The sequence below is a fragment of the Astatotilapia calliptera genome, chromosome 18 (genome assembly GCF_964374335.1).
Source record: "Astatotilapia calliptera chromosome 18, fAstCal68.1, whole genome shotgun sequence".
Lineage (NCBI taxonomy): Eukaryota > Metazoa > Chordata > Actinopteri > Cichliformes > Cichlidae > Astatotilapia > Astatotilapia calliptera.
The window spans coordinates 15,317,597-15,337,613 of record NC_137439.1 but is presented as its reverse complement, the minus strand read 5'-3'; the positions used below and the strand labels follow the sequence as shown (position 1 = coordinate 15,337,613).

The 20,017-nt window shown below is 39.8% G+C and overlaps 1 protein-coding gene across 4 annotated transcripts in view; it reads left to right on the top strand.

The window, feature by feature from the left end:
- b4galt2 (UDP-Gal:betaGlcNAc beta 1,4- galactosyltransferase, polypeptide 2) overlaps positions 1-20,017 on the top strand; it is a 242,927-nt gene that overhangs the window by 85,441 nt on the left and 137,469 nt on the right. For all 4 annotated transcript variants that reach the window (XR_013903028.1, XR_013903026.1, XR_013903027.1 and 1 more), the window contains exon 3: positions 19,802-19,920. Coding sequence is in view for 1 of the 4 variants with exons in the window: in XM_026148727.2 (XP_026004512.2) it covers positions 19,802-19,920 (119 nt within the window). In the remaining 3 variants the exon portion in view is untranslated. The remainder of the gene's footprint in view (positions 1-19,801; positions 19,921-20,017) is intronic.

Below are 20,017 nucleotides of genomic sequence, written 5' to 3'. Positions count from 1 at the left end.
TGATTTGAACCCAAAATTGATGAATTGGATTTGTGAGTCCATAAGATTGGTTGTCAATGATTATCAGTGCAGTTCTGTCATAATTTAGCATACCACAGCCTTTTCTCCTTCGTTCATTTCAGTAAATTTACAGTGTGTAAAATCTCACTGCTAAATGTCAGTAGATTACTCATTGCAGTCAAGAGATGCTGAGATGGACATCTTGGTTGCAGGGCAAGGACTGGACTGAAAATGAGAGAAAAAGCAGCCACAATCTGAAGAAAAACTTTGAAAGGCATTCAAAAAAAACCTGAAGACCACTTTAAAAAACGTACAAAAATGTCTGGCTCTTTGGAAGAGAAATATGAATAAATGAGGGGTGTACCGCACTTAATCTGTTCAGTATTGCACACGTAGAGTCACTAGTTGCTGGGCTGATTTTATAATAAAGCTGAAAAGTTTTTACGAAAGGCAACTTTTATCCTATTCTAACAAAGGTGAGCCTTCATATTCAGAGCCTACTCTAGTGCGAGAGGATTAAAAACAGGTAATTAGGTTAGACACTTTTGTACTCTACTGTATGCATCAACTCCTTTTTATTTGATTTTTTTCATTTTCGTCATCTAAGAATAAAAACGGCTGCAAACATATTGAATGCAATACAGAAAATTATTTACAACTAATATCTTACGTACACTACATAAGTACTGTGGAGGAAATATTCTATGCCATCATGCTCATAATGATCAAATATTAAGTTTTGGTTTGGTTTCAGTGAAAACTTAAAAATAATTCAAAACAACTAATTCCTCACTATTTGAAATAGTGCTGTAACTTCATGATAGTCCTATTAGCTCAGACTGCAGTGATTTCATCATTGTATTTTCTTCTGTCGAATCAGTGTTTGCTGTGCAGGGCACAACGTACAAGAACAGGAGGTGAAAATAGCTCATTTGTTATGAGGGCTATGATATATTGCTATTGAGCGGTTCACTCGTGCGTGTGTGTGTGTGTGTGCGTGTGTGTGCGTGTGTATGTGCGTTCTTGTGAGTATATATCTGTAATTGAATTGGCTTAGGTGTGTGTTTCTTCAGAAATGAAAGGAATGACACGTTGTCTCTTCTCATTCCTATAGATAGATGATATATATCATCATCGGCTACAGACATGTTTATACAGACACACAAGCTGTGATTTGTGTGTGTGTGTGTGTTTGGTGCTGTAAATGTTTATACTTTGTGTTATTTTGCTGTGAACATCATATGCCTCTGTACAAGATTAGATCTGTAGCTGATGATGAATATAAATTGGACTGGGCCTGTTCCAATCTTTGTTATTTGCTGGCATGTAAAATCATTCAGGTTTAATAATTGTGACTGATATTTGTGCGCTCTCCAAGGCAGACATGGGTATATAAACACCTTTAAACTTCGCTCTCCTTGAGTTTTCCCTGTAAGCTGTGCGAGGTACAACTTTTACTTTGAAGGCAAACATTTCCAGGGGACTGGGATTTATGCTTCAGTGGGAAATCTACGCTGTAGCTATGTCATAACTACAAAACCTACAGCGTAATTTCACATGTGCCTTTCAAGAAATGTAACTACACATGGTGGCCAATGACATTAACTGGCCAACTAACTGGCGACTGTGGCAATCTGCTTGTGACAATCACGAGGAGGCTTCTGGTGCTGCACCTCATACCTCTTTGTGATCGATTTTACCAAGCAACTCCCAGCCACCTCCAGCAACAACTGGCCTGCTGTTCAAGGAAAACACATTTTTCCCTAGTGACCCGTGGTTGCCAGGGTGTCTCTGTCTCTAGGCCTGTGTGACTGGGGCCACAACAACCTATTGCTTGAGTTTATATGCTCCAGTGCATGTGCTGCAGACATTTCTGCAAAGACCGTAAGTAATAAGGAAAATACTGTAATAAATAATAAAATGTAATAAATGCCTCTAACTTAGTCTTAGTTTGGGGGTTTTTTCTGGGGGGGTGCCTTAAAATTTCAAGGCCAAGAAATTGAGTTTTGGTTGAGGGAACATTTTCACAAGGTTTTATATTAATAAAAGTCGAGTATAAATGCTGAAGGACTACAATCAGTCGAAACGAGCTCTGGTTTACGTTGCTGGTTAAACATAAATCATTAACGTGCACAGGAATGCTGCAGGTGATCTTTGTTGAATAGGAGAAATTTGCCATGTTTTATCCTAGAAGTCAGGGTTATAAGAGGAAAGAGGAAAGCGGCATAGACCCCAGGTGTGGGAAAAGTTTGCACTAGCCTGTCAGGGCCTCCGGCTGGGTAAACACCACCAGGTGGAGAGATTGAAAGCATTACCTTCTACCTTTCACACTGTCTCGGTTTTTCTAACGGACTGCATTTTCCTTCATACCTCGGGGTGTTTTCAGCCCCTCTCTGTCAACTCTCGGTTTTCCTCTCTGTCTTACGTGCACCTCCACTGTTACATTTCCTGTTGTGAGTAGGGCCATGTACTCTTTAAATGGCTCATCTAAACTCATTAGCCTCTTCGCTCCATATTCTTTATAAAGGATACCCATTACTTATTAAAATCTTTTTTTTTAAAGTCAAAATAGCTCTTATTACTTTAGGCAGAAAGGCCTTAATCTGATTTCCACAGTAATTTAAAAACAGTCACAGTATGGCTTTTAGTGAGTCTGTTATTCAATTTTAGGCTGCCAGTGTTTGAACAGATTAAGGCTGCTTTTAAAAGAAGCATATTTGATCTTACTATTATACTATATGTAGCGCGCCTTAGATTGTGAATAAATGTTTGCATAGTCGTATAAATGTACTGTAGAACAGGTCAACTAACTAATCAAACAGATGAAGCAATCCATATTTTGGTTCAGAAGACGTACCTGATGAGTTCTGCCGATATCTCTGCAACATTTAGCACTAGCCACCATCCACCACAACACTGCAGGCAGATCAGAAAATTCACAGGTGAGCAAATCCAGACATATCATACACATTGTTTAAAGCCAGGTTAGCTTTTTGCACTGCAAGCAAAAACCAGGACCAAGAAATATTTTTTTTCCTCCCACAAGACAGTGGGAACCAGTTTAATATATCTGCTTCCTAAACAATCCCTGAAAGCAGGGGAAATATTAATAATAATAATACCACCCTGCAGCTTTAAAGCAGCTTTTCTAGACTCAAAAAGGATATGGAGTTAGGAAGCTTTCTCCGGCAGGCCACATGCTCCTTGTGAGCAGCAAGGAGCTTATAGGAAGTTGAGTAATGCAGAAATTCAGAAAATACTGTATAAGTAATAATGCTAATTACAATAATAAAAATGACACTCTAAAACTCTTGTTCTTGCACAGAAAACTCAATTTTCTACTTCAACTACTTTCTGGGGGGATTCATGCATGACTTCCTGTGGCTCCTAATTATGGTGATGCACTCCGGAGTAAACGAGGGTCTGACTTATCAAGCTGCTTTGATTCATTGTGCTGCTGCGGCTGATGTTGCTGGGACTGTAAGGACAAGCACAGATGACTTCTGTGGTAGTTTTTCACTGCTTGTTTCACTAATTGCGGCAACTTTAAAAAAAGGAAAAAAGAAGCCATATGGTGCAAAACACAGTAGCTGTTCTGTTCTTTTCTTGATGCTGCAAGTCATTTAAATTTAAACATATAGCTCACACTTCACCCTTGCAATCATTAAGTTATTTTACAGCTAATGTAATTACAATAGAGTGTAAGTCAGGAAATAATGACCCACAGCAAAACCGCTTTTAGAGGTCAAATTAAGTTTTCCTTAACGAGACTCAGGTGAAAGTAATCACGCAATCAGACTAACAGAATCAGACAATCAGAATAACTATAAAGTAATAGCACAAATTAAAGACTAACATCATAAATATCACCAGTCATTCCAAAAAACCTCAAACACTAGAGTTAAACTAAACTTAACCTAAACTGAACCCAAATTCAGACACATTGATTAAACATTGAAAGCATACACCGTAATATTTACGTAGAATCATTTTCTTTCTCAAATTTTAAATGTAAACATTTCATGATTATTCTTAAATATTCTTATGAGCCCTCCAACTGTTTGCCCATCTGCCACCTTGCTCTTTCCAGATCGGCATGACTTTTTGATTGATGCCTGCGTGCATTTTAGTGTGTATGTGTGTGGTATGTGATTTGAGTCCAAACACAGTTGGACGTATGTCGATGGCCTTTAATGGTGATGGACATATAAAAAAAAAAAAAAATTCCAGGGAGAAAAGAAGGAAAGAAGATTAAAGCTGAGGAAGATCAAGACAGACGTGAACACAGGGACACTGATACTCTCAGATGGGTTTAAGTGTGTCTGTCTGTAGGTGTCTGCGCGTGTTTCTGCACACATGCATACAAACGCACACATCCGTGCAAGAAGTGTCAAAGCGTGGCCTTCAGAAGTGTCAAATGTCACATTTGGCTCAGCTAGAAATATTTACTTGACACCACCTGCTCCATGAAGAAGCATTTACTTCTTTCTCTGTTTAAAGTACTGCTAAAAATACTTGCAGCTCTCTGTGCATTTGCTGGTATTTGGGATACAGTTGATCTAGCAAGACTGACACCTGTTAGGATTTTCACAGCTGAGCCAAAAGGGTTTTTTGTTTTTTGTTTTAAATTAATTTAGTGAGTGTGAGTATGTCCTCAATTGAAAACACCTCCTTTGTGTCTTTAAACTTCTTTAAATATGTGTTGAATATATATATATTTTTTTCAAAATAGTCCTACATGTTGGAGAATTATGGTGTGGATGTAGTTACAGATTATAATTTACACGGTGTCCAGGAAGTTATTAGTGTTGGATCTCAAGGAACTAGAGGCGCAGCCAGATTGTTATTGAAGTGTTCAAATCATAAACAGGCATACATGCAAATCTTAGTTGGTGTTAGCTTGCTAACGCTGTGTGTACTGTTACTATGGTGATGGACTGTAGATGACTGCAGCTGTCTTTGCACACAAGCCTACATCTATCAGAGTGAATTTTGTTAACAATCAGGAGATTTTGGCCTGGGCTGATCCTTTGATTCCCGTGGTATATGTGACTTAATATTACAGGTCACGACTTCTCTGGGCAGCAACGCAACCTCTTGTTGTTCTTAATAAAGAAAGTCATGCAATAATTGGCTCCTTTCCAGCATTCTGTAAGCAACTGTGGTCTTTTCATGCTGCACACGGCATGAGTCCACAAACAGCAGGGCACAGTGAAAGCAGTTGGTCACCTCCCCGAGAAGCTGGAGGTGTGCAGCCTGTCACCTGCAGCGCTTCATCTAACCGCTCGCTCTGGCTGCTCCTTCTTGTTTCATTTCTCTGTATTTCAAATAAAATAAATGCAGCTTTGATTAACAGTAGCAGGGAATGCTTAGCTCACAGACAAAGACGCTGCGTTTCTTGTCATTAGTTTGTAATCAGAGTCATCTCTTCCGTCGCCAATTAAATGTTTTAATTCATAAAACTGCAGCACAAGAAAGTGTTCCATTGGCTGATAATAGATTTTGTATGATCAATCGCTGATTGGGTTGTATCCTCCACCAGAGTGCCTGGTAATATTGAGAGGAAATCAACTAACCTCTTGAATTGAAGCGAAAGAACAAGCACTTGACAGGAAATCATTATTGCAAGAAGAGGTATTTCATATTTGACATCATGTTCATCAAAACATGTCGATGGTAGTTTCTAGGCTACTAGTTCATCTTCAAGGTCAACCAAGGATGAGCCAGAAACGGTCTTCTTCCTGTGTTTGCAATTCTCAATACACGTACGCACACACACACACACAATAGCAGCCCCTCTCGCTCAGTTTTTGCATTTGCGCTTGCTTGCAATGCGTTGCTTGCGCTCTCAACATTTCTGCTAGTGTGTGTGTGTGTGTGTATAATAGCAAACACTGAAATACATTTTTTGCACGCAGCAATGAATTTTGTTCACTCAAATTTAGCTTTTCTTAGCTCAAAATAAATTTCTTCTCAAAATACAACACTTGCACCTGCAAATGTTTTTTTATGAGCGCTCAAAATAGTGGCACAAAAATAATGCCATACAACTAGGGGCCTGTCATGGTGTGGTTTATGTTTATTTTTGGTTGTTTTGTTATATCATTTCTATTTATTTCTTTATTTTACTCCAATAACTTTGATAGTTTATTTCTTCTAGTTATTTGTGTTTGTACAGATGTGTGATCCTTTAGTTTATTCCAGCCTCATTTGTGTCTTCTTGTGTTTTGGTTTTCATCTCTAGTACTGTATGTGAGTCCCATTTAGCTATTTCCTGTTTAATTTGGTCATTCCTGTTTCTTGTGCCTTGCTATTAATTTAATTTCCTTTGTTACTTTCTTAAAACTAATTGTTTTAATTAGTATTAGCTGTGTTTTGATACCCTGGTGTTTCCACTCTCCCTGATTACCTCCTGTGTGTATTTAAGGCCTCGGTTTCCTTCTGTTCCTTGTTGTGAGTCATACTGGGTTCCTGTCTGTCCTCCCTTGTGTGTGCTCTGTGGAATTGATGGTATTTTTTGCTGCCTTTTGGATTACCTGCATCACCTCAGTAAGGGTTTGTTTATGAAGTCTGCGTTTGGGTCTGCAACCCTGGACAGGACGAGCAATTTAAATGAATAAAATGGCCTTTGATGGTAGAATCCTTGCAGGGGTTTAGTCTTACTCCTGCCTGCAATATAATAAAGTGTTATCTTTCTCTGTGTGAAGAAATCGACATTTGAGAGCTTGTGAAAAGTTTTTGTGCAAGATATTTTATAGCCTTGGAAAGAGAAGACACTCTCTGGTCCTTTTCTAGTCTTTTTGGCTTAAAGTTTGCAGGACAGTGTAGCTCGTCATCTATGTTAGTTTGGCAGCTACTATTAACATAGACATAAGGAACTTATAACTGAGTTATGGGACAGAGGATGTCGTATTGACAGGTTAGTTTGTTAACACAGGAACTTATTTGAACTAAGCAGGATGCTGCAGAGGTCTCTTCTTTAACCTTTTTGACTCAGTGCTGTGTTTAAGTGGAATGACTGCAGTGGTTAACACATTTGCTTAACTGTGAAAAATCCCTGATTTAAGACAAGGAGGAGAGACAAATCCCTGCATCACAAAAGGTGTCTGGGATAAAAGTCTGCCAAATCAAACATGGCTGTTCATCTACTGTGAACCTGCTGTGAGCTGAGAGAATGCTTGCATATAAAGGACAGATACTGTATGTTTTCCACATCATTAAACATGCAGATACTCAACTTTCTAAAAAAAACAAGTGATGATTTTTGATGTGATCTCAGTGTTAGATTAACAAAAAAGTTGCTTTTAGCTGCTACACGTTATTTCACACCTCAGCTTTGACTTAAACTCAATACTCGATAATTATGTATTTTGCTATGTTATTCCTGGATGATGTCCTGGCATCAGGAACAGTTGTGTCTGGATTGTAATTCTCTGGCAGCCTGATTCGAGCTTCCTGCACTATTTCATGTCTGTCCCAACGACCACTCCAAACACAGTGCTCTGACAGTTTCATGGCCTTGAAGTCATCATGACTTTGGCTCTGGCTGTTTCGGGATACACAACTACTTGTGTGTGTGTGTGTGTGTGTGTGTGTGTGTGTGTGTGTGTGTGTGTGTGTGTGTGTGTGTGTGTGTGTGTGTGTGTGTGTGTGTGTGTGTGTGTGTGTGTGTCGAGGTCAGCACATGTGCCAACTAGCACGTCAGTATGCCAGCTGGACAGCGGCAGTGGGACCTGTAGTTGTACTGCCAAAAACAGACACTTATGCTTATACAAGGGACACATGCTGGTGTGCCACTCTTAATTCATCTGCCAGTCATGCAGATTTGATATCGAGCAATAGGGAGAATAATCCAAATTGTGCCAAAAACAACATTTGGGGAAAAGTAACACAAGAACACGTAGGTTTCTGTGATTGGTAGTGAAAGCTCAGATGGGTGAGCAAGTTCAGCCTAGCTAGCTTTCTTTGCGTTAACTAATTGCCAAAACCTAAAACACCATTCAAAGACTACGGGGATCAAGATAGTGGTTACCAACATCAGAATTACTGTTTTGAATAAAGTATCCCCAATATTAAATGGCATAATAAGAAACATTCCTCTCATATGTGCTTCATATATCACATTTTTATTTTGCATGTGTGTATGTGCTCATCAGTGTTGGTCAAGTTACTTGAAAAAAGTAATCAGTAACTAATTACTGATTACTCCCCCCAAAAAGTAATCCCGTTACTTTACTGATTACTTATTTTCAAAAGTAATTAATTACTTAGTTACTTAGTTACTTAGTTACTTAGTTACTTTTTAAAAACACGATTTACAACCTGAAGAGGTGATAAAGTGATAGATCTTTCAGCCCAATTCTACTTTTTCTACATAATCCATCATACAAAATGTAATCAAATGGAAAAGTCTCTTTTTTTAACTTGTTTTATCAGTTTTAATCTTTTAACTTTATGCATCAAGCAAAACATTTAATTATATGCAACATTCTCTGACTTGAATAAATTAGTTTAACATTTAAACCTATTTTCTACACATTCCAGCACATAAAATAAAATATTTTTTGTGTTTTCACTCACTCTTTCAAACAGATGCAAGTAAAACACAGCAGAAAATAAATAAAGTCAAAGACTCAGCGGTCCTTTTGCTCTATTTTCACCTGTAAAGCAGGAGCAGGGTAGGCGGAGGGTTACCCTGGTGTAGGTGTGCTGCGGTCAGTTGAAGAATCCGCGCGAGTGTCTCTGTGAGTTTCCCATCACGTTGTAGCTACTCGGTGCTTGCTCGGAAGTTTAGGGGTTTTTTTCGCTGTAAAAAGAAGTTTTCTTCCCACGCACGATGGACGCTAATGTTTTTGTCACTTTTTATGGAATCAAACTCAAAGTAAGGTCAGTACTTCCACACTTTAAACGCTGCACGCTCATACTCTCTCTGCACTCAATATATTATCCATTGTTGATCTGCACACAGCTGCTGTCACCAACGTCGCACTTGCTTACGTCACTGTCATGAGACATTCTCGCAAAAAAAATCACGGTTTTAGTAACGCAGTAACGCAGCGTTCCTACGGGAAAGTAACGGTAATCTAATTACCGATTTTGCAATAGTAATCCCTTACTTTACTCGTTACTTGAAAAAAGTAATCAGATTACAGTAACGCGTTACAAGTAACGCGTTACTGCCCATCTCTGGTGCTCATGCAAGTGTTTATGCAAGGATTCTTTCTCCCTTATTATTCAGACAGATATTACTTGCCACTAATTAAAGGATCATTCTGTTAGCAAGAGCAGTCCAAGTCTACATCCCTCCGCCAAGGCTGAAAATTCCCCCATACCAAGCACAAACTGAGTTTCTGGATCCTGGGTACGGATTACTTTGTGATATTTATGTGAGAACATCAAGTGTCACAATTTTTTATTTCAATTAGGATTTAATATATATATTTATTAGTAGTGAATATGTGGAACATAATGTCTTGCTAAGAAAAAAGAATGCGTGGCTCCGACTTGAAAGGTTAATCACGTCTAATTTGCACCAAACCCCCACCTCTGGTCACATTTTCATGCTAATCCATCTGGAACTTTTTGATTAATCCTGCTAGCAAACAAACAAACAGAGAAATGAAAGCAATCACATGACCTCCGTGTTAATTAAAGGCTGTTGTGATGAATCAAAGAGGCAACAACAGGGTTTCTGTATCAATTGTAGCGCACTAGTCTGTGTTATAATGTAAATGGCTCTTGATATTTGGTGTATGACAGCCTGTGACACAGAGGAAATTACAAAAGCAACAACGACAGTAGCAGAACTGCAGTGCAGTGTGTGGAGTGGTGTTGCTTAGCATCTGGCTCACAGGCTTACACGATCTGTCACTCCCCATCACTTTGTGTTTCCTGTGTTATTACTGTTTTCATGTTCTTTCTTTTTTCTTTTTGTCTGTGTTTGTTCTCCAACTGCCGTCCTTCAGCATCTGAAACTGTATCGTTCATCTTTTTGTGCTTTTATTTTCTTACCTTTATTCTTCCCCCCCCCCGACAGGAAACGTTGTTGTGTTACATGCATCCTCCATCTGTTTCAAGCACCCTACTTTCAGCTTTTTCCATCTCAGAGCAAAAACAGTCAGTGAACATACTGTGCGCGTGGATTTGAGCCATTAAGTGTTTTTATTTTTGTTTTTGCTTTTTTACTTTGCTTGTTTGGGTGATGATCTGCAGCTCTGCTGCTGATAATTAGGACTTTACACTGATAAAAGTATTGTTACGAGATGTAAGAAACAGCACTACAAAAAAAAAAAACCAAGCTTTTGTACAATCAGTATTTGCATCTGCAGCTTTTCACACTGTAATTACTTTCATTGGCCTACTTAAAATTCACGCTCATTAATGAAATCTCTTGTTAAGGCTTGTTTGCTTACACATTGTTTTTCTTGCATCACACCAGACAGTAAATAAAGAAAACATTTCCTGATGAGGAAAAAAAATCTCCCAGTTCTTGGCTGCTAACACGTCTGAACATGAGAGCAAAACAAACGCAAAGGAAGATGCTTCTGGCAGCGTTTTTGTTTTTGATTATACTTCATGACAAGTTTTAGTAGAATTGTGAGAAAAGACAAAGTAAAAGAATGCGTGTAAAATAACTTACACATATCTGAATTTTTAAACAGCCACATTCAATCCTGCTTATTATTCAGCAAGCTCTCACTTTTTATCACGATACTGCTGAAGGTGTTTTGGGGTCCTAACTGGTTTATTGATAATGTTCACTTATATTATATATTCTGTAATATCGCACGTCTTCTCTATGATACAGCATTTCTCAAACTGGATGCAGGCTTCTCTGGAGCCACTGGGGTTTGAGCAGCCAATGGCTACAATGTTGAGTAAAACTAAGCAGAATAAATTTGATTTATGTTGAAATAACAGCAAACAAAAGCTTCTGTTGCCATCCTGGTGGTCTTTGTTGCACCAGATTTCAGCTTACCTGTTTAATTTCTAATGATTGCTAGAAGAAAATTTGCGGGGTTTTTTTTTTGCTTTCTGAGGCTGCTTTTATGCTCATTGCTTACACCCTGCCCTACATGGCCAAAATGATACCACATCTGCTGGCATGTATTGCCACTTTGGTATCACTTGGACCAGTTGTGCAACCCTCGATTTTTGTACCACTGCCGCTACACCTGGGTTGAAGAAACGAGTGTATGATTGTGTTGGTTTTTACGGCTGTTTTAATGATATATCAGCTCAGAAGCTCAGAGATTCACAGATTATACAGAGGGAGATGTTGCAACAGTTTGAAAACTTGAAATTCTGTGGAAAAAACTTTGAAGAAAACACTCAGCAATTACTTTCCAGTTCTGACTTCTTCTTTACTTATATCAGCGCTGATCTGCCACTTGGATCTGACGCGTAGTTGGACGGGTCTAAGATTTGGCAGCTACGCCGATGTCTGCACAGTCACCCCACAGTTTACTGTCTGTTGATGGAATTTGCTTCACTCAGACCTGAGTCAATCCTGGCTAACTTGCAGAAACTATCACCCCTGTTCAGCTTGTGGCCTTATGTTGGATTTATACTCATGTAGTAAATCTACGCCATAGGCGCGCCGTAACCCCAAACCTTCCTCAAGATCTACACCGTAACTTTTACTGCAGCGTATGTCATAATTTATGCCCTAACCTGACATGCACTTGCCTACAGATGTAAACACATGTTGTGTTGATGCAGCTCAGATGGGTGTAAATGCTGGCTTTGGTCCGACCGACTTTTTCCTTTTGCTTTGAAACACTCATCAACCAAACAAAGAGAACATTTACAGCACGCCTGTTTCTGAAATCACTGCATTTTTTATGTCCCTCTAATGGCTACATTATATTATATATTCTTTAGGATAGTATTAACAGTATTTCCTGGCATTTTTGAAGCACATTATTATTTTTATTTTTTTTGTTTCAAGACAGCAGTTCATTTCCCTGCAAAAGATAAGCTCAGTTTTTTCTCTCTCTCTTTCTGTCAAGGTCCTTTGGAAATTATTTTGTCTTGAAAATTCTGTCTCTTGTGGTCTGACACATCCTGTTTGAAAGACAGCGGCAGAACATCAACCTTTTACTTTTTAATCCAAAACAGTCCAGTTTCACATTATCCTTTGCTTGAGATTCATGTTTGCCTTTTTGTCTGGTGGATTCCATTTTCCAGCAACATGACTTGCGACAACAAAGCTATGAGTTTGTGAATGCTGTAGCTTTCTCTTCATCCTTTTGTGCTTGTTGTTGGTGCGGTGTAAATACACCACGGTTAACCCTTTATCTCGTCTGTTTGGGTGCACGCTGGGTGTTCTGCATAGATACACACCCACACGACCAGATAATGTGTTTCTTGCATGTCGAGGAGATTCTCAGATACCTCTAATCCTCTGATCCAATAAATTTACCCCAACATGCAGACACAGACACACGGGCAGGATTTCACAGCTGAGCATAGCCTTTGCCATCGATGATTTTCACAATCCACAGTAATGAGTCTTGGAAGAGGGTGTAAAATCGCTAACACAAGGACAAAGTGTGCTGAAGATAAACAAAATGAACGCTATGTTAGCAGAAGTAGGTACCTGACGTGAAGACTTTTGACTCTTTTCCCTTTTCTCTCCTCCACACCCATTTGTACCTCATGCTCTTTTTCTTTCTTTCATCAAAATGGGAAGAATCTCAATTATGGCCTGTGCTCGGTGGAGGCACTTGTAAATGATTGAAAGAAAAGAGATTGAGAGAGTGGACAGGCTAATAAGATTCAGGGAGCTGAAAGTCTCTATTGTCACAGAGTGTCAGTGGGAAGCAGGAGGGAGAGGAACAACCTCTTCCTCCAGCTTTCGCTCTCCTTTCTGTCCGTTTTTCTTCTCATTTATTCACTTTCTCTAACTTTCATTTCCCTCCCCTTCCTGAGGCCAAAGAGCCAAACTCAATTATAAACTCAGAACCGCTCTCAGAAATCTGACCCTGGCGCCGCTTCAGTTGTCACTTAAGTAACACAAAGGCGCAGAAACTCTCAGAACAGGGCTGCTGATTAACAGGCAGCCTGTCGTAGAGTTTTGCATGGTCAGATGGCCCGACCAGTGACTCTGTGAGGACAAACCAATTCACAGCCTTATTGACACGAACTCATTCTTTAAGAGAAAGACAAAGAAAGCTACTGAGTCAGTGCACAAGGGTATCAAACTGCTTTTATTCACTTTATTACCCTTTTGCAATCAGCTACATAAGAGTAAACACAGGATTAAACAAGTTAATTGGTTTTCATTGATAATTTATTTGTCAGATCCATGAAAATCTGTTATATTTTGCATGTTTTGTTTTCCTATAAGAGTCGCACAGGCCTAGTAATGCTCAGTAACCTGGCTGGGGAAAAATGTGTATTTCTCTTCTTATATCTTTATATCTGATGGATATTTATGCCATTTTTGGGTCTTATTTAAATGATTGATGTGTCCACCATGTCATAGCCATCTTCTTTTTGCTTTTTTTTTAAGCAAACTGTCCATTGCAAAGAAGCGCAGCCTTGCAATGATCTGTTTTACTCTGAAGAAGGTCAGAATTGACAAAATGTGCATCATATTGTATCCTGTAAGATAAAATGAGCAATTGAGACCATAAAGTCATGCAGAAAATATTTAGTGAGCTTCCTCCGAAGGGTGGCTGGCCTCTCCCTTAGAGATAGGGTGAGAAGTTCGGCCATCCGGGAGGGGCTCAGAGTAGAGCCGCTGCTCCTCCACATCGAAAGGAGCCAGCTGAGGTGGTTCGGGCATCTGACAAGGATGCCCCCTGGGTGCCTCCTGGGTGAGGTGTTCCAGGCATGTCCCACCGGGAGGAGGCCCCGGGGCAGACCCAGGACACGCTGGAGAGATTATATCTCTCGGCTGGCCTGGGAACGCCTTGGTGTTCCCCCGGATAAGCTGGAGGAGGTGGCTGGGGAGAGGGAGGTCTGGGCCTCTTTGCTTAGGCTGCTGCCCCCGCGACCCAGCCTCGGATAAAGCGGATGAAGATGGATGGATGGATGGATGGATGGATGGTTATAAATCAATTGAGAAATTGGGCAGTTTTCTCGTATCCTTCTATACAACCAGACTTCTTTTTTAAACCACAGTTGTTAAAGGTATTTCTGCATTTTATTTATACAGTCTAGATAGACCAGATAATAAGAGAACTCTGTTACACCGTATGTAGCAACACTGGGGTCTGAGGGGAGTCTTGGCAGAGCTAGATTAAACTGATCTGTTTCATCTTAGGGCCCACGGATCCTAGGTTCAGTGGAGGGGGAATAGGAGCAACAATGGCAGGAAGGGAGGAAGAGAAAGGGAGTGCTGCTAATCTAATAGCTCTGCCGTTTTGTTTCGTTACTGTTGTGAGGGGAAAATGTCATGATCCTGGGTCTTTTGACCCAGCGTTTTAAGTTTGAGTTTATTTTGTTCATTAGGTTATCTAAGTTCGTTTGTTATTAGATTCCCCTTGTGTATCCAACCCCGTTAAGTCTCCCTTGTCCTTCATGTGCTTCATGTCTGTTTCTTATGTTGTCATGTTTGCGTTTCATTATGTTTCAGATTTTATTTTGAAAGAGGTCCTGTGTTTCTGCATTTTGTTTTACTCTTCCCCTGTGGCGTTGTTATGTTCATGTTGTGTCTACTGTGCCTTTCTGTTCCATGTTTCTGGTCCCTATGTTCTGTCTCCCCAGTCTGTTAAGTTTACATGTCTTGAGTTCCATCAGTGTGTTTCCTGTTTTACTTTCACAGTCTGTCCTATGTTAATGTTTCTAGTTTTGCTTCCCTTGTGTCGTCCTCCTAATTACTCTCAGCTGTGCTCTCCTCCTGTGGCTCATTCCCCCTCGTTATCCCTCAGTGTATTTAAGCCCCATGTGTCTCTTTGTCAGGGTGGCGTCCTCCCTCATAGCTGTGTGAGTTTTCCCCTGTGGCTCCTTGTGCTTTAGTTTCCCCAGTTTAGTTTTGTGTTGTTTTTCGTGTCCCACTCCACGCCAGCAATAAAGCTGCGTTTTTTGAGTTTACTTTTTGTCTCTGCGAGTTTGCGTTTGGGTCCTACTCTTGCCTGCACACAGCTGTATTGTGACAGAAAATTTGGTTGTCATATAATGTGTGTGTGTGTGTGTGTGTGTGTGTGTGTGTGTGTGTTATGTGTATATATCTGCAGATAAAGCAGTTCTGCATTCCCCAAAGTGCAGCAGATGTCCCAGATAGAGTGATCAAAGAGTGTGATTATAATGTATTAATGTAATATTGCCACTTAGATAAGCATGTTAGGTGTCTGTGGCTGTTGTGTGTGTGTGTGTGTGTGTGTGTGTGTGTGTGTGTGTGTGTGTGTGTGTGTGTGTGTGTGTGTGTGATAATTCCACTGCTATCATTGTACAACACATTACTGTTTGTTGAAGTGTATTTTATACACAAACCTGCACATTTCTGCATCACACATGCACAAACACAAAAATGCTCTCTTTCTGTTATTTGTGTGTTCTGGCTCGACACAGTCTGAATATCTTTAAAAGTTTTCCTCTACCTATGTCACCATGCTTTTTCAAGATTACTGAATTGTACCTATACATTTTCACCATGCAGTAATGACAATGCCAATGTATTTTATTTCATGATTATGTTTTTAAGCTCTTTCGATATCATGCTTTATAAATCTCTAAGACAAATCACCCCTCAAATATCCAGATCTAAATGCTGCAGATACCATTCTGTGCATTTTAGCAGTAAATCAAAGACGATGTACATTAATTAGACTGCTTATGTTGCCCCCTGCAAGCCACTTTGGACCCCAGCTTCTAATCCATCATCAGTGTCTTGTTTGTTGTCATTAATTGCCTAGTGTGTGCTGTTTTGGTGGTCTTGATATTGCTCTTAGAGCCAAGCCACCAAAATTGCTACACATGAAATCCTTTTAACAAGTGGTTGTGACCAAAACTCAAAATCTTAAATATCTTATCTAATCAGCCGATCATGTGCTGCCATGTGCATTTCGATATGGTAAAAGCAACCTGCTGAAATTCAAACTGAGCATCAGAATGACAAAGAAAGGTGATTTAGGGAACTTTGAAAGTGGCATGGTTATTGATGCCAGATGGGCTGTTCTGAGCACTTCAGAAACTGCTGATCTACTGGGATTCTCCTGCACATCCATCTCATGAGTTTACAGAGAATGGTTTGAAGAAGAGAAAATGTCCAGTAAGCAGCAGTCCTCTGGGTAGAAAGGCCTTGTTGATGCCAGAGGCCAGAGGAAAATAGAAATACTGCTTTAAGCTGATGGGACGGCAACAGTAACTCAAATAACCACGTGTTACAAGCAAAGTATGGAGAAGACCATATCTGCTTCACATGAGCTCACCAAAATTGGACAAGAGAAGATTGAGAAATATTGCCTGGGCTGATGAGTCTTGATTTCTGCTACGGCGTTCAGATTGTGTGGCATAAACAGCATCTATTCTGTCTTGTATCAACAGTTCAGGATGATGGTGTAATGATACAGGCACCTTAATAGCAGTCGAGTATAGTTTAAACACCACAGCCTACCTGAGGATCGTTGCAGACCAGTGAATGTATGCATCCCAGTGTTTAAACGGTTCATATTTGGAATTGTAAAGAAGGCAAAGTTGAAATTGTAGCAGTATCAGTTTGAGTCACACTTGGACGACCTGTGCTGCAATGATGTTAATCTATATTTATTGGGGGGATTTTTCCCCATAAACCAGCTTTTATCTTCAAGAGGAACAACTAAAACCTCGCCCAATGTTTTCTTGTGTTTTCAGAAAACCTAATACACAGTATACTATGTTATGCTACATCCAGTAAGCTCCCCATTTTGTTTTAGCTGCCTGAAAACTAAGTTTGGGGAAAAAAATCACAGGGAGAAGATGAAAACACCATGTTCTACTTTCTGTCTCATTAGGGTGAGAGGGGAACGAGGAAGAAAGAGACCCGAGTGCGGAGGGGATGGAGGGCGATGGGTAGAAGTAGTCAGGGGCTGCTGGGACTGTTTGCGTTCAGCTCTTGTGGTGTGATAAAGAGGTGTGTTATGGACATGTAACCTTGTTTCCATTGATTACACTCCTCACCTGCACGGTGTTGATTGGAGCAGACCTCTCAACACGGAGCTCATGCATCAATGTTAAGCCCATTATCGTCTCGTGGGCTTCTACGAGCCACACCTCTCTTTCCTGTGCTCTGATGCTGCGAATACTGTCTGTTTATACGTGCATAATACAACACAAGACACACCTTGGCCACCAAAAGTATGTTGAAAGTAGATTGTTTACTGCACAGTAAATATACATACTTACAAATGGGAATCATACAATCCATGTACACTGATGCATAATCGCTGCTTTAGCTGTAATTATCTAAATGTTTGTTACAGTCTGGCAAAACTTTGTTTTTACTGTCGTTTCTCATCACTTACCTGCTCTGCTTTAAGCACTCAACACACCAATGCACTCCAGCAAACACAGTCGAATCCCTCTCACGTGTACGTTTTCGATGAGTTAATTTTTGTAACTGTTTAAAACTGACAGTCCATCGTTGAGTGATTAAGCAGGAGGCAAGACGCTCCCGGCAAAACACCCTAAATGGGTGGCCTTCAAGCGTAGCCGTTTTAAAAACACGGGGTTCGTACGGTTTCTGGAAATTCCCTTAATTTTTTTCTTGTAGTGTCGTCGAGGAAAAGATGGATGGATTTTAGATAAAATGTTCAAAGCTTAAAAAGGTAAATGCTTTCATAATAAACAACCATCTGAACAGTACAGGTTGGATGATGTAGCCTCAAAATGATGTCATGGTGATGTAGGAAAAAAATGAAATCACCAACAATGTTTTATTGGTGATTACAGTTTGAAGGCAGCAGCATTTATACGTGTAAGTAAATGAAGGACGTTTTCCATCCTTGTCATTGATGACAGACTGCCTAATTCAAAGTGTGAAGTCATTGCCACGAGGTGCGAGCAGCAGTAGTGCAACAGCGACACAGCAAGTCATATACAAGCACAGTAATATTGTTTTCAATGGGAATTTTAAGCCTTTAAAGCCTAAATTATAAAATAATAATAAAATATAAATTTGCATATATGATTTTTAATTAGTATCATATTTGGTAAATCTGGCACTTCATTGCTTAAAAGTGTATTGTGGAACTTATGCTTTTCAGTGGGGAAAAGATCAGTCTGATGATGGAAAAGTCTCAAAGTAAATAACGTAACCGCTTAACATTTCAGTAACTTAGTCTTGCAACTTCTCAGCAGGTGCACAACATTGTCACATAATAAAATAAACATTTTTCAATTTAAGTCAAGCTTTCTAACCCGTTTTTCTGCAGTCGCACATCATCCTGCCGCTCGTGTCTCTTCATCTGTCCTCGTGTCCTGGTTGTACTCAATGGTGGGTTTTCAAGTGGTGAAACAAGTTTGTTTTTTCCACCACTGGAAAATATGCAATAAAACTGTTCCCTGCTAAAGTATTGTAGTTTGTTGGAGGTTGTTTTTTGTGTACTAAATTCTCATTAGAGAATCACTTGCAGCTCCTTCTCTCTGAGACGTCTGCTTGTCTCCTTATGCGAGCTAGGGAACGTGGGAACCTAAGCACATGGTGCCACAATATCAGGTAAAAATTTACACCAGATTTATCGTGTACGAAATGCTATACCACGGCCGTGCTGAAGTTTTTTTTTTCTTTTGTATTAACTGTGAGAACAGGTTAAAATACTTCATGCTAATGAATGCCAAAAATCTGAACAACTCAGAAATATAGCGATTATTTAAACAGCATAAGAAGTGCATTTTTTCATGTATTATTTTCATCTGCAGACTGAAACACATTTCATATTGTTGAAAACATTCATGGCCGCTCGCTGTGCTTCTCTCCTCTGTAGTGCAGTGACAGTGTTCATTGTAAAACAGATAATGAAGAACGAGTCACCGACTGTCCTTTTTCTATTTAAAGATTTCAGTCACATATAGATAAACTGCATTATTATACATAAGCAGGGCTTGTTTTTGTTGCCTTGAATGATAAAAATCATGTAATACTACTTAATATTTTTGGTGAATCAAATGATGCGTGATGATTTGAGCTAATGAGTTCCCAGCCGCTGAAGAAAGACATGCACTAATGAGTGACATTTTGCAGTTTGGAGAATGAGTGCTGAGAGTCTGGTTTGTTGAAATGAGGTCCGTGGTTTGGGGGCTTTGGTCGGAGTCCAAACAGCGAAGCTTTCTCGGGTGTTTTAATGATGGCGGTTCTCAGAGCAAGGGGCTGGATTTATCATCCAGGCCAGAGATTTAAAGCATATCTTTCTTTTAATTTGGTCTCATGCACATAAACACACTTGCACACTGATAGTTTTTGACTCATCAGTACTCAAAGGATTGATTTGCAGAGATGTAACATACTGTATGATGTGGGTTTATCACTAAGCTGCATAATTACTTTCCATGTGTTTACACATCTGACTTCAAAGTCTTTGTTTGTTTGTTTTTTAGGAGTATGGGTTTTCCAAAGCCTGTGCGTCTTATTAAATGAAGCATTATGCGAAACATATCCCTTGAAATCATTATTTCTGCACACATCACTTTGATACACGTATAGTGTTGCTTTGAAGCTAAAAGCGTTTGCTCCGTGTCCCTCATTCCCTCTCTTGTTTTCTTTCCCCCCATCATGTCTTTTTTCTTTCACTTCTTTCATGCCCTGTCTAGTCTGTTACCCAACTCATCCCACTAATGCTTTTCTCTTCACTTTCTCTGTCTCTTTTCTTTTCCTCAGTGGGGCGTTTGTTGATCGAGTTCAGCTCCCAGATGACGATGGAACGAGTGCAGAAAGAAAATCCCAATGTGACCGAGGGAGGCCGATACACGCCTCTAGACTGTCGGCCCAGATGGAAGGTCTGTAGATGCATCGCTATTTGTATTTCACAACATTTGAATAAACTATATTTCACATTGTACGGTAAATATATTCTAGCAGAAGTCAGCTTCTGCC